Here is a 15096-nt window from a genome sequence, read left to right on the forward strand (position 1 = left end):
AGTGGCTCATGCCTGTAGTCCCAGCTACTTGGTAGGCTGAGGCAGGAGGACTGCTCGAGCCCAGAGGCTTGAGAGCAGCCTGGGCAAAATAATGAGACCCCATCTCTAAGAATAAAAAATAAGTAAATAAATAAATACAAGAAAAGGGGTGATTCTAACTATATGACAACCTGGAACAGGCAAAACCATGGAGACAATAAAAAGATCAGTGGTTTCCAGGGGTTGGGGAAAGGAAGGTAACTATATGAAGCACAGAATTTTTAAGGTATTGAAACTATTCTGGCTGGGTGTGGTGGCTCTTTCCTGTAATTCCTACACTTTGGGAGGCCAAGGTGGGCAGATCACTTGAGGTCAGGAGTTTGAGACTGGCCTGGCCAACATGGTGAGACCCCATCTCTACTAAAAATAGAAAAATTAGCCACGTGTGGTGGCATACACATGTAATCCCAGCTACCTGGGAGGCTGAGGTAGGAGAATTGCTTGAACCTGGGAGGTGGAGGTTGCAGTGAGCTGAGATGCGACTGTGCCACTGCACTCTAGCCTGGGCAATAGAGCGAGACTCTGTCTCGAAAAAACCCAAAAAACTATTCTGTAAGATATGATAATGATGAATATATGTCACTATACATTGGTTAAACCCATAAAACGTACAACATCAAGAGTAAACCCAAATGTAAACTTTGGGTGACGGTGTGCCCCACTCTGGTGGGGGATGCTGAAAGTGGGGGATGCTATGGGTATGTTGGGGAGGTGGGCATATGGGAACTCTTCGTATTTCCTGTTCAATTTAGCTGTGAACACAAACTGCTCTAACAAATAAAGTCTATTAAAAAAAAAAAGCGAGGACTGGAGAAAGACATGCCATGATAACACTAATCAAAAAAAGCTGGTGTAGTTACGTAAGCAAAGCAGGCATCAGAGACAGTAAAGTTATCAAGGATAAAGAGGGACATTACACAGTGATAAAGATGAAGGAGTCAATTCTTCAAGAAGACAGAACAATTCTGAATAAGTACACAGGCATACCTTGTGTTATTGTGCTTTACTTCACTGTGCTTCGCAGAGACTATGTTTTTTTACAAGTTGAAGGTTTGTGGCAACCCTGCATCAAGCAAGTCTATTGGCGCCATTTCCCCAATAGCAGGTGCTCATTTCGTGTCTCTGTGTCACATTTTGATAATTCTCACAATATTTCAAACATTTTCATTCTTATTGTATCTGTTTTGGTGATCTGCCATTAGTGATCTTTCATGTTAGTATTATAACTGTTTTGGGGCACTGTGAACCACACCCATGTAAGATGCTGAACTTAATCAATAAATGGCGTTTATGTTCTGACTGCTCCACCAACTGGTTGTTCTCCTGTCTCCCTTCCTCTCCCCAGGCCTCCCTATTATCTGAGACAAAACAATATTGAAATTAGGCCAATTGATAACCCTATAATGGCCTCTAAGTAAGTGTTAAACCAAAAGCTAAAAATGATTAAGCTTAAAGAGGAAGGCACATTGAAAGCTGAGACAGGCCAAAAGCTATACCTTTTGCACCAGTTAGCCAAGGTGTGAATGCAATGGAAAAGCTCTTAAAGGAAGTTAAAAGTGCTACTCCAGTGAACACATGTTTGAAAAGAAAGCAAAACAGCCTTATTGCTAATATGGAGAAAGTTTTAGTGCTCTGGATAGAAGATCAAACCAGCCATAACACTCCCTTAATCCACAGCCTAATCCAAAGCAAGGCTCTAACTATTTTCATTTCTATGAAGGCTGAGAGAGGTGAGGAAGCTGGAGAAGAAAGTCTGAAGCTAGCAGAGGTTGGCTCATGAAGTTTAAGGAAAGAAGCTGCCTCTGTAACATAAAACGGCAAGGTGAAGCAGCAAGTACTAATGTAGAAGTTGCAGCAAGGTATTAGAACATCTAGCTAAGATCATGGATGAAGGTGGTAACACTAAACAACAGATTGTCAGTGTAGGTAAAACAGCCTTCTATCAGAAGAAGATGTCATCTAGGACTTTCCTAGCTAGAGAAGGGAAGTCAATGCCTGGCTTCAAAGTTTCAGAAGACAGGCTGGTTATCTTATTGGAGTGAATGCAGCTGGTGATTTTAGGTGGAAGTCAATACTCATTAACTATTCCAAAAATCCTAGGGCCCTTAAGAATTATTCTAAATCTATAGATGCAACAAGAAAGCCTAGATGACAGCACATCTGTTTAGAGCATGGTTTACTGAATATGTGAAGCCCAATGTTGACACCTACTGCTTGGAAAAAAAGATTCCTTTCAAAAGATTGCTGCTGACTGGCAATGCACTTGGTCAACCAAGAGCTCTGACAGAGATGAATGTTGTTTTCATACCAACTAACACAACACACATTCTGCAGCCCATGAACAAGGAGCATTTTCATCTTTCAAGTTTCATTATTTAAGAGGTACATTTTTGCCTGTGGTCCCAGCTACCTGGAGGCTGAGGCAGGAGGACTGTTTAAGTCCAGAAGTTCTGAGTTATAGTGCGCTATGCCAATTGGGTATCCACACTAAGTTTGGCATCAGTATAGTGACCTTCTGAGAGCAAGAGACCACACCAGGTTGCCTAAGGAGAGGTGAACTGCCCAGATTGGAAACAGAGCAGGTAAAAACTCTTGTGTTGATAAGTAGTGGTACTGTGCCTGTGAATAACACTGCACTCCAGCCTGGGCAACATAGCAAGACACTATCTCTTAAATAAATTAAAAATAATAATTAAAAAATTTTGTGGGCCAGGTGTGGTGGTTCCCGCCTGTAATCCCAGCACTTTGGGAGGCTGAGGCAGGCAGATCACGAGGTCAGGAGACCGAGACCATCCTGGATAACACGGTAAAACCCCGTCTCTACTAAAAATACAAAAAATTAGCCAGGTGTGGTGGGGGGCGCCTGTAGTCCCAGCTACTTGGGAGGCTGAGGCAGAAGAATGGCGTGAACCCGGGAGGTGGAGCTTGCAGTGAGCCGAGACCGCACCACTGCACTCCAGCCTGGGCGACAGAGCGAGACTCCGTCTCAAAAAAACAAAAAAACATTTTGTAAGCTATATCAGATTCCTCTGGCAGATCTGGGCAAAGTAATCTGAAAACCTTCTGGAAAGTATTCACCATTCTAGATGTCATTAAGAACATCTGTGATTCATGGGATGTCAAAATATCAACCTTAACAAGAGCTTGGAAGAAGCGGATTCCAACCCTCATGAATGACTTTGAGGGGTTCAAGACTTCAGTGGAAAAAGTCATTAAACATGTGGTGGAAACAGTAAGAGAACTAGAAGTAAAGCCTGAAGATGGGACTAAATTGCTGCAATCTCATAAAAAACTTGAACAAATGAGGAGGTGCTAGTTAGGGAAGAGCAAAGAAAGTAGTTTCTTAAGATGGAATCTCCTGGTGAAGATGCTGTGCATATTGTTGAAATAATAAGGGATTTATTTATTTTTATTTTGAGACAGGTTCTCATTCTGTTGCCCAGGCTGGAGTACAGTGGCACGATCTCAGCTCGCTGCAACCTCCGCCTCCTGGGCTCAAGGGATTCTCATACCTCAGCCTCCCCAAGTAGCTAGGACTACAGGCATGCACCGTGACAACCGGCTAATTTTTTGTATTTTTAATAGAGATGAGGTTTCACCATGTTGGCCAAGCTGGTCTTGAGCTCCTGACCTCAGATGAACCACCCACCTCGGCCTCCCAAAGTGTTGGGATTACAGGTGTGAGCCACTGCTCCTGGCCTTTATTGGCATACATTGAAATATCATGCCATCGAAATCCTTTTTGTAAGGTTGGTATTAATGCCTCCTTTCATTTCTGATTGTATTTATTTATATACTAATCATACTTTAATACGACTGTATGTCGGGCTTTTTTCAAATAACATTCCATCTGAACTATTTTTCCATAGTACAGTCATCCTTTGGCATCTGCATGGGGATTGATTCCAGGACCCCCAGGAGATATCAAAATCCAAGGATGCTCAAGTCCTGTATATAAAATGATTTAGTATTTGCATATAATGTAGGCACAGCTTCCAATGTACCATTTTTTTTTTTTTTTTTTGAGACGGAGTCTCACTCTGTTGCTCAGGCTGGAATGCAGTGGTGTGATCTTGGATCACTACAACCTCTGCCTCCCAGGTTCAAGTGACTCTCCTGCCTCAGCCTCCCAAGTAGCTGAGATTACAGGCACGCACCACCACGCCCCCGCTAATTTTTGTATTTTTACTAGAGATGAAGTTTTGCCATGTTGGCCAGGGTGGTCTCGAATTCCTGACCTCAGGTGATCTGCCTGCTTTGGCTTCCCAAAGTGCTGAGATTACAGGTATGAGCCACTGAGCTGAGCCCGGCCAGCCTCCTATATACTTTAAATAATCTCTAGATCACGTATACATAGTACAATGCCTAAAAATAACTTCATTTGCATGGATTCAAAGTAGTACTTGGCATGTAGCAAATTCAGTTTTTGCTTTTTGGAACTCTGTGCAATTTCTTTTCCCAAATATTTTTGATCCATAGTTGGCTGAATCCATAGATGTGGAACCCATGGATACAGAGGGGCGCCTGTACTTTGGCCCTTATAAACATTAAAGAGAGGCACAACATAATGAATAGCTTACTTCCTCAACACCTCTCTTTTGAAGAAGTTGGTAAATGTTTCTCATAATGCTGTGTTAAACATCTCTAAATATGACAGACTCCCTGGATCACAGGTGCTATCACTGATCTTATTTCCTCAAGGAGTTCACCATGAGTGAACTCCTGTCTAGTATCCAAGAGCCCTCATCCCTGCCTGCCTTCCCACTGCTAACCAGCCTCTGGCCTGTTAGCCCCTCCTCTGGGCACTGTCTTCAGCTGTTTTCCCTGCTAGTCACCTGGGTCAAAGAAATGTGGGCAGATACACACACCAGCGTGTAGAATCCTGGATTCTTTTCATTTGTATCCATGTGAAAAACTGGGAAGACAAGAGGCCCATGACGCTGCTCTGTGAAACTGAAGAGTCTGTTCCCCTTTCTTCTAATGTCCTACAACAGGGCAAAGCATCCACCTGTGGGTGTAGCTTAATATTCTGGAAGTCCTGAGTCAGTGCTCCTCAAAATCCTTTAAAAAAATTTTTTTTTTAAATGTCAGACATTTGCCTCTTCAAAGAGCTTGTTTTACTATGTTGTAAAAATCAGATCATGTACATTTTCATATTAAATTTTTTGTTAAATAAGCTTTTGGAACAGTCAAAAATGCTTTCTCTCAGATGTTCTGAATATGGAAATGGAATATTAGCTTGTTCTAATTTTTTCTAACATGAATTTTCCTGGTTCAGACTGATCTGAAAGGGTTTCATGTATTAAAATGGGAGAATCCTATTGTGAAACATGGAAAAAAAGTCAGACTTTTATGTAACTATCGTTTTGTAAAATACAGCGAGAATGTCACAGCAACGTCCAACTATCATCTAAGTTTCTAAGGCGGGCGGTGGCTTCCTGAGCTCACCACAGCACTGGCCCATAACATACACTTGCTTGGCGCTGCCGAGCTCCAGCTGCTCCACCCTCTCTGGTTGGGACCCCTGAGAGCCCTTAGGAGTCTCCCCACCTCCTGCCTCTGCCAGATGCCCCATTCAGGGACCCTGGGGCCAGTGGCCCACTGGGAACTGCACCTCCCCAGCCTGCATGTGGGCTTGTATCAGTTGTTACAATATCCCTGGGAGCACCAGGTAAATCGATCTACAGCAGTTGCCCAATGGGTCTAGACATCTGTGAAGCAAGAGCACAGCTGGCCAGGGCTGCCCCCCTTACAAATGGGCTCCATCCTAGGTTCTGTCTGCTCAGGCCTACTTGCCCTGTAGTCACTTACCTCAGGTCCCTACGTGCTTCTGCCTGACACCTGGCCTTAGGGGAGGGTGGAGCAGAAGACCCACAGTTTCACCCAGGGCTGCTACCCTGTACCTGGGATGCTAGCATTTGGCTCCCAATCCACCTGAGGCTCTTGGCTAGGAAGTGCCAGTCAGGTTGCAGGGGTCTCACTGCCCAACTACTGTGATGCACAATGAAGGAACAACAGCAGGAGCTGACATGTGCTGCTCACCGTGAGGCAAGGACCAAGATACGGCTTTACAGGCCTAAGGTTAAGGGATACCTCCTATGAGGAGGGTTTTCCTGGGAGGTCCATTCTGCCTGAGAGGAGATGGACTCAGAAAGACCATGTGTCTCAAGATCATCCCTCCTCCCTCTCTGAGGAAGTGGGGGACCTGGGCCTAACTTGCAAGGTGTATCACTTTGCGCACCACCCCTAACCACTGCATGACACTGTGCCTCAAAGAAAATCTCCACTGAAGGCCAGGTGCGGTGGCTCACACCTGTAATCCCAACACTGGGAGGCCGAGGTGGGCGCATCACTTGAGGTCAGGAGTTCAAGACCAGCCTGGCCAACATGGTGAAACCCCGTCTGTACTAAAAATACAAAAATTAGCCGGGTGTCATGGCATACACCTGTAATCCCAGCTACTAGGGAGGCTGAGGCAGAATTGCTTGAGCCTGGGAGACAGAGGTTGCAGTAAGCCAAGACTGCGCCACTGCACTCCAGCCTGGGTGACACAGCGAGACTCTGTCTCAAAAAACAAACAAACAAACAAAATCTCCACTGATGGGTGTTTTCTTGTTTCGTTTTGTTTTTGTTTTTTGAGACAAGTCTTGTTCAGGCTGGAGTGCAATGGTACAATCTCGGCTCACTGCAATCTCTGCCTCCTGGGTTCAAGGGATTCTCCTGCCTCAGCCTCTCGCCACTACACTTGGCTAATTTTTGTATTTTTATAGTAGAGACGGGGTTTCACCATGTTGGCCAGGCTGGTCTCCAACTCCTAACCTCAGGTGATCTGCCCACCTCGGCCTCCCAAATTACAGGCATGAGCCACCACGCCTGGCCTGTTTTGTTTTTGTTCTTGTTTTGAGACAGGGTCTCACTCTGTTGCCCAGGCTGCAGTGGAGTGATTTCTGCTTACTGCAACCTCTGCTTCCTGCGTTTAAGGAATTCTGCTGCCTCAGCCTCCTGAGTAGCTGGGACTACAGGCACGCACCACCATGCCCAGCTAATTTTTGTATTTTCAGCAGAGATGGGGTTTCACCATGATGACCAAGCTGGTCTCAAACTCCCGGACTCAAGTGATCCACCTGCCTCGGCCTCCCAGAATGCTAGGATTGACTACAGGCATGAGCCACTGCACCAGGCCTCCAGTGATGGGTGTTTTAAAGGGCTCCTCCTGGTTTTCATTGAGAATCAATACAAGAAAACAGCCACATCAAGAAAGTATCTGCATTTTCTGTAAGGCCTTTGTTAAAGATACTGGGACTTGTTTTATTTCATTTTCCTCATATAAGGATCCAACCCAACCTGAGAATTCAGCACCAGGCTCCTAGAAGCTCACTATACTCATTCTGTCTGGAAAGCAGGAAGCTCAGCCCCAAGTGAATGCTCACTCACTGCCACTTTCAAGTGAGAAACTGAGGATGACAAATGTGATGGTGGCCCCTTATTATACAGATCTCGCTAGAGCTGTATTTATGGCTGGACGGTCTTGTGAGACCCTGTGGACATAGCTGCTGAGGAACCAACCCTTGTGGCACCAGGACCCAGGATATACAGTCAAGATTCTGTCTCCAGAAGCCAATCTAAGGGCTATCCTCCTGGCTTCTCATTCAGGGTATGCACTACATGAGAGATAAGGGCCACAGAAAGCCACAAAGCAAACATGAGTGTCTTCCTCAATAAGCAGGACTGTCTGTGGCACACTGTAGTTCTCTCAGTGTGGGGAATTCATTTTATTTGTTTTGTTCAGAACTTGCTCCATTTCAAAATCTGAGGTTTCTTCACCTTCTGGTAAGCCTCTTAACTCCCTCTTGACAACTACCCCGCAGCACATCCTCCTGGGGGGACTCCTCTCCATTGCCCTGTCTTCAGCTCCACCTCCTCACCTCTGTGCCACTCTGGCCAATTTTGTAGACTGAATGTTCTTTTCAGCTGGTTCTGATCTGCTCTCTGAAATGCTTGTTGACTTTTAAACTGCAATGATTATTATTTTTCTTTTCTAAAAGTATTTTTTTTGGTTCATTTCCAAATCTGGTTTTTTTTTGATAGTGTATTATTCTTTTAATTTTTATTGAGATATATATATCATAAACTTCGCCACTTTAAAGTATAGAATCATTAGCTTTTAGCATATTCATAAGGTTAAGCAACCATCATCACTATCTAATGCCAGAACATTTTCATAATTCCAAAAAGAAACTCTATACCCATTGGTAATCACTCCTTATCCTCCCTCCCTCAGACCCTGGCAACCACTGTTACTCTACTTTCTTTATGGATTTTCCATTCTGGACATTTCATATCAATGGAATCATACAACCTATGATCCTTTGTGACTGGCTTCTTTCTCTTAGCATAATGTCTTTAAGGTTTATCGTTATTGTAGCACATGTGAGCATTCCATTCCTCTTTATTGTTGAATAATATTCTATTGTATGGGTAAACCATATTTTGTTTATTCATCACCTGATGGACTTTTGGGCTGTTTCCACTTTTTGGTTATTATGTACAGATGTGAACATTCATGTATGTGTTATTGCATGGATATATGTTTTCAATTCTCTTGGGTATGTATCTAGGTGTGGGAACTGCTAGGTCAGATGATAACTCTATATTTCACCATTCGAGGAACTTCCAGACTGTTTTCCAAAGGTGCTAAAAGACTTTACATTCCTACCAGCATGTATATGAGGGTTCCCTTTAGAGCTAATTTTTGTTTACAGAATAGAGTATTAATCTTTCCTCACATTTTGTTTTAGCTTTCATGTCCTTCAAGACTTAAGCATACTTTATAGTGCCATCTGACAATTCTATGATCACAGGTTTATAGGACCAACACTTATTATCTGACTATCTGATCTTTTAATTACAGACCTCCAAATGGGTATGAAGTATTTCATTGAAGTTTTGCTTTGTATTTCCCTGATGGCTAATGATGTTGATTGGCTTTTTATGTACCTGTGCTTTGTATATATTCTCTGCAGTTTCTCTTCAGATCTTTTGCTCATTTTTAAGCTGTGTTATTCGTCTTTTTATTGTTGAATTGTAAAAGTTCTTTATATAATTTAAATTCTGGACTTTAATTAGATGGGATTTGCAAATATTTTCTCCCATTCTGTAGGTTGTCTTTCAATTGTGATAGTGCTTTGGAAGCAAAAAAGCTTTTCATTTTTTTTTTTTGAGATGGAGTTTTGCTCTTTTGCCCAGGCTGGAGTGAAGTGGCGTGATCTCTGCTCACTGCAACCTCTGTCCCCCGAGTTTAAGTGATTCTCTTGTCTCAGCCTACTGAGTAGCTGGGATTATAGGTGCCTGCCACCATGCCTGGCTCATTTTTGTATTTTTAGTAGAGATGGGGTTTCGCCATGTTGGCCAGGCTGGTCTTGAACTCCTGACCTCAGGTGATCCACCCACCTCAGCCTCCCAAAGTGCTAGGATTACAGGCGTGAGCCACCGTGCCTGGCCAAGCTTTTAATTTTTAACATGGTTTTGTAAAGATGAGGTCTTGCCATGTTGCTCAGGCTGGTCTGAATTACTGGGCCTTCTGTCTCGGGCTTCCAAAGTGCTAAGATTATAAGCATGAGCCATTGTGTCCAGCCAAAAGTTTTAAATTTTGATGAAGTCCAATTTATCGATTCCTTCCTTTAGTTGTTTGTGCATTAGGTGTCATATCTAAGAAACAGTTGCCTAATCCAAGGTCACATAGATTTCTATCTATATTTTCTTTTAAAGTTTTATAGTTTTTGCTCTTACATTTAGTTCTTTGTTCCCTTTTGAGTTAATTTTTGTTTATAGAATAGAGTATTAATCTTTCCTCATTTTGTTTTAGCTTTTGTTCCAATTTTGTTTTAGCTTTCATGTCTTTCAAAATTTGTTCCAATTTTGTTTTAGCTTTCATGTCTTTCAAGACTTAAGCATATTTTATAGTGCCATCTGACAATTCTATGATCACAGGTTTATAGAAACCTAAGTCTCCCAGTAAGTATGTCTCCTGACATTTGTGCATGACAGGCTCTTTCTTCTTGTGACTGTGGCTTTTATGATCATCTAAACAGTGCTTTATCAGTGGTAATGCTGTACACCCTGGCCCAAGGAATGTCACTGCATGGTGGATACGCATCTCTGCCAAGTGCCTCTGAATGTCAATTAGACCAGGATTTCGTTTGTGTTCATTTCTCGGCTTGGCGATTTCTATACAACACAAGTAGTATTAAACTGGCCCTGAATCCACATGAGGGCAGACCTGTGGTTACACAGTCTCAAGGGAAGACTGTTCTCCCAACCCAAAAACAGGCTGAGACATTCCAACTTCTCTGCTAGTTCTTGTGCTGTCAGTTGGGTTTTCCCAGGTCTGCCTCAGTACTTTTTTAAGCAGCTTGACTTTATGCTGGTGACTTAATTCCAACTCCTACATGGCTTAGACCCCAGGCCTTGTCTCAAGTCGATGTGGTCATTAAAACTCAAGGTCCTCAGTCAAGACCCCTAGCCTTGCACCCATGGTGCAGTTCTGCTCGCTGCTCTGGCTTTTTTGTTCACTCTTAGATTTTAGACTCTGGGTACTGCCCTTTCCTGTGAACTAGTTATTCATTTTAGGGACGAGGGTTGCATTTAATCCAGCATTTCAAAGTATTTAGAAGCACGGAGACTGCGCGCGGTGGCTCACACCTGTAATCCCGGCACTTTGGGAGGCTGAGGTGGGTGGATCACCTGAGGTCAGGAGTTTGAGACCAGCGTGGCCAACATGGTGAAACCCCATCTCTACTAAAATTACCAAAAATTAGCCGGGTGTTGTGGCAGGCGCCAGTAATCCCAGCTACTTGGGAGGCTGAAGCAGGGGAATCAATCAAACCTGGGAGGTGGAGGTTGCAGTGAGCAGAGTGGCTAGGACAACAGACATATGCCACAACACCTGGATAATTTTTCTGGTAGAGATACGGGTCTCACTATGTTGCCCAGGCTGGTCTCAAACTCCTGGCCTCAAGCGATCCTCCTGTCTTGGCCTCCCAAAGCATTTGGGATTACAGGCATGAGCTATCGCATGTGGCCTGCATTGAGTTAATTATGAAACAAGCATGATTAGATTACAGAGCAGACTACAAGATTCCACACCAAGTTTATAGATACAGCATCAAACTTGCAGAAAGGGTCCTCCCATGCTAGCTTCCAGGAACTGTTTTCCAAGGAGAATAAATCCTGTCCAGACATGCAGTTTTGGACAGGGCTTTTCATAAGCAAAGCCCCAGAGGTAGCATGCTGTGGCTTTAGCTCCAAATCACCATCTACTGCAAGGACAGGTCACATACAAATGCTCCTTTCATTGGGCACCTGCTGGCTGTGTGGCTACTGCAAGTTTCTGACCAGTGTCCTTATACTTGGCTGATGGTGGCACAGGCTAGGGTGTGTCTGCCCAGGGCTGCTGAGCCCTATAAACCTCGCAGTGGGGTGCAACTCTTAAGGGACAGCTCTTAAGCCCCCAAAGTCCAGCCCACATCTGCCTCTCCTCTCCTAGGCTCTGACTCACTGGGATGTGAACTTAGCTCCTTGTCAAGCTAGGCTTGGAGGGAGGGGCCCTCTCAGGAGGCAGAGAACTTCAGTGCCAATGGCAGAGGCTGCAGACATTCGCTCTGGCCACCTCAGGAGGATGCACTACTGCAAAACTCCAAGAAATAAAGAACTACAACCTGCATGATGTCACAGCTGTGTTTGAGGGGAGACCCAGAGAATGGATAAGCAGCATAGTGTCCACAAGAGCTCAGAAGCCAATCTGACTTGACAAAGACCTCACTTACATCATTTTTATTGCAGCTCTCTACCTCTGGTCAGTTTCTGAGTGGAAGGCCGTCACTTCCATGATGTATCAATATCAGAGTCTTCCACCTCTCCAACTAATCTCATGCTCTCTTCCGGGCAAACTCTGGGCTCCATCCAAACACCATTATTCTCAGTTCAGCCTCTGCACTGACCAATCCTTGTGCCTTTGCCCTTGTGGTTCTTTTGCCGCGTCCTCCCCCATGACTCCTTCCAGCCACCTTCCCACTTGAAGGAACCACCTCTTTCTCCTGGTGGCTCACTAAGGGCTCTGCAGTCTTGCTCCCATGTACTGAGTGGCTAGAGTCTTTTCCCCAACAGGAAGGCAGGTTGCTTGATGGGAACACTGCCACTGTGCTGTTGACCCATGCCTGCACCCTGCCTGGTCCTTCAGGGTCCTGCAGCTACCACCTACCTTTCCACAGCTGTCGGAGTCATGCTGGTCAGGGCAGGAGCACCTGGTGTGGCTTTGGACCGCTCTGTGAACCGGGAGTCAAACGCTTTCATGGGCTCGATCTTGGACGGGGTCGTTAACACAGAAGGTGACAATGCAGCAGGAGTAGAGGTAGCATTCATACTGGGGTGAAGAAGAGGGGAGGCATGTCAAGTGCAATCCTGAAAGGATCTGGAGGTCTAGTATTTGCATTATTTGGAGCCTACTAAAAAAGGCACAAATATCAAACTTCCATAAACACAAAAAATTTCAAGATACAATCTACTACTCCCATTTCTTTAAAATTTTCATGTGTCAAAATTATGGACACCTAGAAGGTTGTGAGCAAATGCATTCACATTTCCCCCTTTGCACTGTTCTGAGAGCTTTTGGGGGTAGAATGAGGCCTAGAACATGGTTCTTACAACCCTTTTCTCTAGTCACACTGCCCTATCTCCACAACTTAAATACAGCACCTCTACCCCAAACCACTCCAGCCGCTCACCTTTCCCACTTTGACAATGAGTCTCATGAGATAAGCCTGCACCTGGGGTCCTGAAGCCATGGTCTGCTTTTACCCTTAGTCAGGCATCCTCCATCCTGAGCGGCCCCTCCCATATCTCCCTGTGACAGTGTCACATTCTTAGCATTATGCTCCAAGTGCTCATCACACAACTTTCATCTTCTATTCCACAGAGAAAGGAAAGGCCAGGCAGAAACCTGCCTGGTCCATCCTTCATGTCCAAGCCCACACCACACGCTTTGGGACCATGGCCACTGGACCTCCTCCTGAGCACACCCAGGCTAACACCTTCCACTCCTATCTGCCCAGACACCACACCACATGCCTGGTAGTCACCCTGGACAGCCCCATTCTTCTCCTCCATGATCTGTGGCCACTAGAATGGGCCATCCCCAAAGAGTTCTCAGATCTGGCATGGTCTGTCCTTCCCAGGCTCCCTTCGTCCTGGCATGCTTTGCTTCCTCACTGGTCTTGCTGCTCAGTCTTCTCTTCCTACCCTCTCAGGGTCCCCCCAGGGCAGTGACCTAATGTTTGGGCATGCCTCCGCAGCCATGGTGCTAGCACCCAGAAGTAGGAGGCTGAAGTAACATAAGACTCCATTCCACCAATGGAGAATTGCTCTGACGGTATCAGCTGTATCCCAGAAGCAGGGGGCTGCAGTAACACAAGACTCCATTCCACCAATGGAGAATCGCTCTGACGGTATCAGCTGTATGTGCCAGGGAGTGGCCTATTTGGGGCACCACCGCCTAATAGAGTCACTTTCCTAAAATGGAGATCTCAAAGCCTTCTACGTCTCCACTCTGGGGAAAAGCCCAGACTACCTGATCCAGCACAGACACCTTGGCCTTCTCCCTCTTCTTGGCCTTCCTCAGGGGACTGGGGGGCTGCTGCCCCTAATCCCCAGGCCTCATCCCCTGGTAGGCCTGTATGAGCCCTGTGGAGGGTACCCTCTGAGGCACCTCCCTGATCCCTGAGATACCAGCCCCTCTTTGGATGGCTAGCCATTTCTACCCAGGGGACCTGAGGGGCCACCTGCAACCCTGTGGCTACCTCTCCCCCACCAGCCCACACACTCCCTGAGGATGAGGACCCACCCATTAAGCCCCTGCGATGCCTGGGGCCTAGCAGGGTGTATAACCCAGAGCAGGTGCTGAGCAAACGTTCACTCCTGGCTTTCATTTGTGCTTGCCTGGTTCTTTCTGATTTCTAATTTGGTTTCCAAGTAACAATGGGTGAGGACACAGGCTCTGTGAGTGAATATAACTCTGAGAGTATAAGGGGAGTCTGTGCCCTCCCACAGGAGAACCCTGCCTAAGATGAATGCTGTGTGATGTGCTCAGCAGAGTGAAGTGGAAGCTGAGGCCCCAGAAATGTGAAGCACCTCCAGTGTAGAGCTGCCAGGTGGGGCTGACCCTGCAGCACGTAGCATTTCACTGGTAGTTCCCACCCTTAGCACCCTGACCCTCGGTCAGCCTTGATACACTCTGTGAAATCCTCAACAGTCCTGTGCATCAGAGACTCACTGAACAAGTTCTCCCCTCTGAGAAGTCCCCATTTCAAATCACGCATTTTTTTCTTTCTTTTTTGATTGAAGGGGCCACAAAGTGCAAACAGAATAAAATTCTCTGTCCTCAAAACTATGTGCAAACCTGAACTTTCCCCAGGGACAGGAACAAGCCTTGGCACCCACTAACCTGTCTTTATTGACAGAATCGCCTGCAGGTCTGGCACTGGCAGCCACCACAGGCTCTGTGCAAGGCTTCGAGGCGCCGAAGGAGTTAGGGGTACTGGAGTCCAGTGGCAGTAGCTGTGGACTGCTATGAGAAGAGAGCATGGTGCCCGCCAGGGAGCCCGAGAGGGGGATGCTGTTAAAGAATGCCGTGGAGAAGTCCCTGTCATCAAGTAAGAACAAAAGTCAGCCTTGAAAGTCAGGTGCCACATCCAGTACTTTATACATTCAAATAACTTTTTTCTAGGTCCAAAGGCAGTATGTTTTCATGATAGAAAATCTGCAAAGTTACAGAAAAGTAAAAAGAAAATTAAAGCCACTTAATATACTATATTTAATTGAATCTAGGATTTACAGGTTCTGTATGTACTACTAAGAAAGAAAACAATGCTACTAATTGTCAGATGCCATTGACTGTACAACACACCCAAATCTCAGAGGTGTTAAACTGTGCAAACACATGTCTTAGGAGGAATGAAATGCAGCAATACAGAAAGGGCCTCCCTTTCATGAAGGGCCATGGGG

At 45.4% G+C, this 15096-nt stretch overlaps 1 protein-coding gene across 15 annotated transcripts in view; it reads right to left on the reverse strand.

Annotated features, from left to right (window-relative positions):
• HIRA (histone cell cycle regulator) overlaps nt 1-15096 on the reverse strand; it is a 101627-nt gene that overhangs the window by 33103 nt on the left and 53428 nt on the right. For all 15 annotated transcript variants that reach the window (XR_010155977.1, XR_010155978.1, XR_001712906.4 and 12 more), the window contains 2 exons: nt 14537-14734; nt 12299-12460 (listed from right to left, as the gene is read on the reverse strand). Coding sequence is in view for 12 of the 15 variants with exons in the window: in XM_063807730.1 (XP_063663800.1) it covers nt 12299-12460; nt 14537-14734 (360 nt within the window). In the remaining 3 variants the exon portion in view is untranslated. The remainder of the gene's footprint in view (nt 1-12298; nt 12461-14536; nt 14735-15096) is intronic.

The sequence above is a fragment of the Pan troglodytes genome, chromosome 23, assembly GCF_028858775.2.
Source record: "Pan troglodytes isolate AG18354 chromosome 23, NHGRI_mPanTro3-v2.0_pri, whole genome shotgun sequence".
Lineage (NCBI taxonomy): Eukaryota > Metazoa > Chordata > Mammalia > Primates > Hominidae > Pan > Pan troglodytes.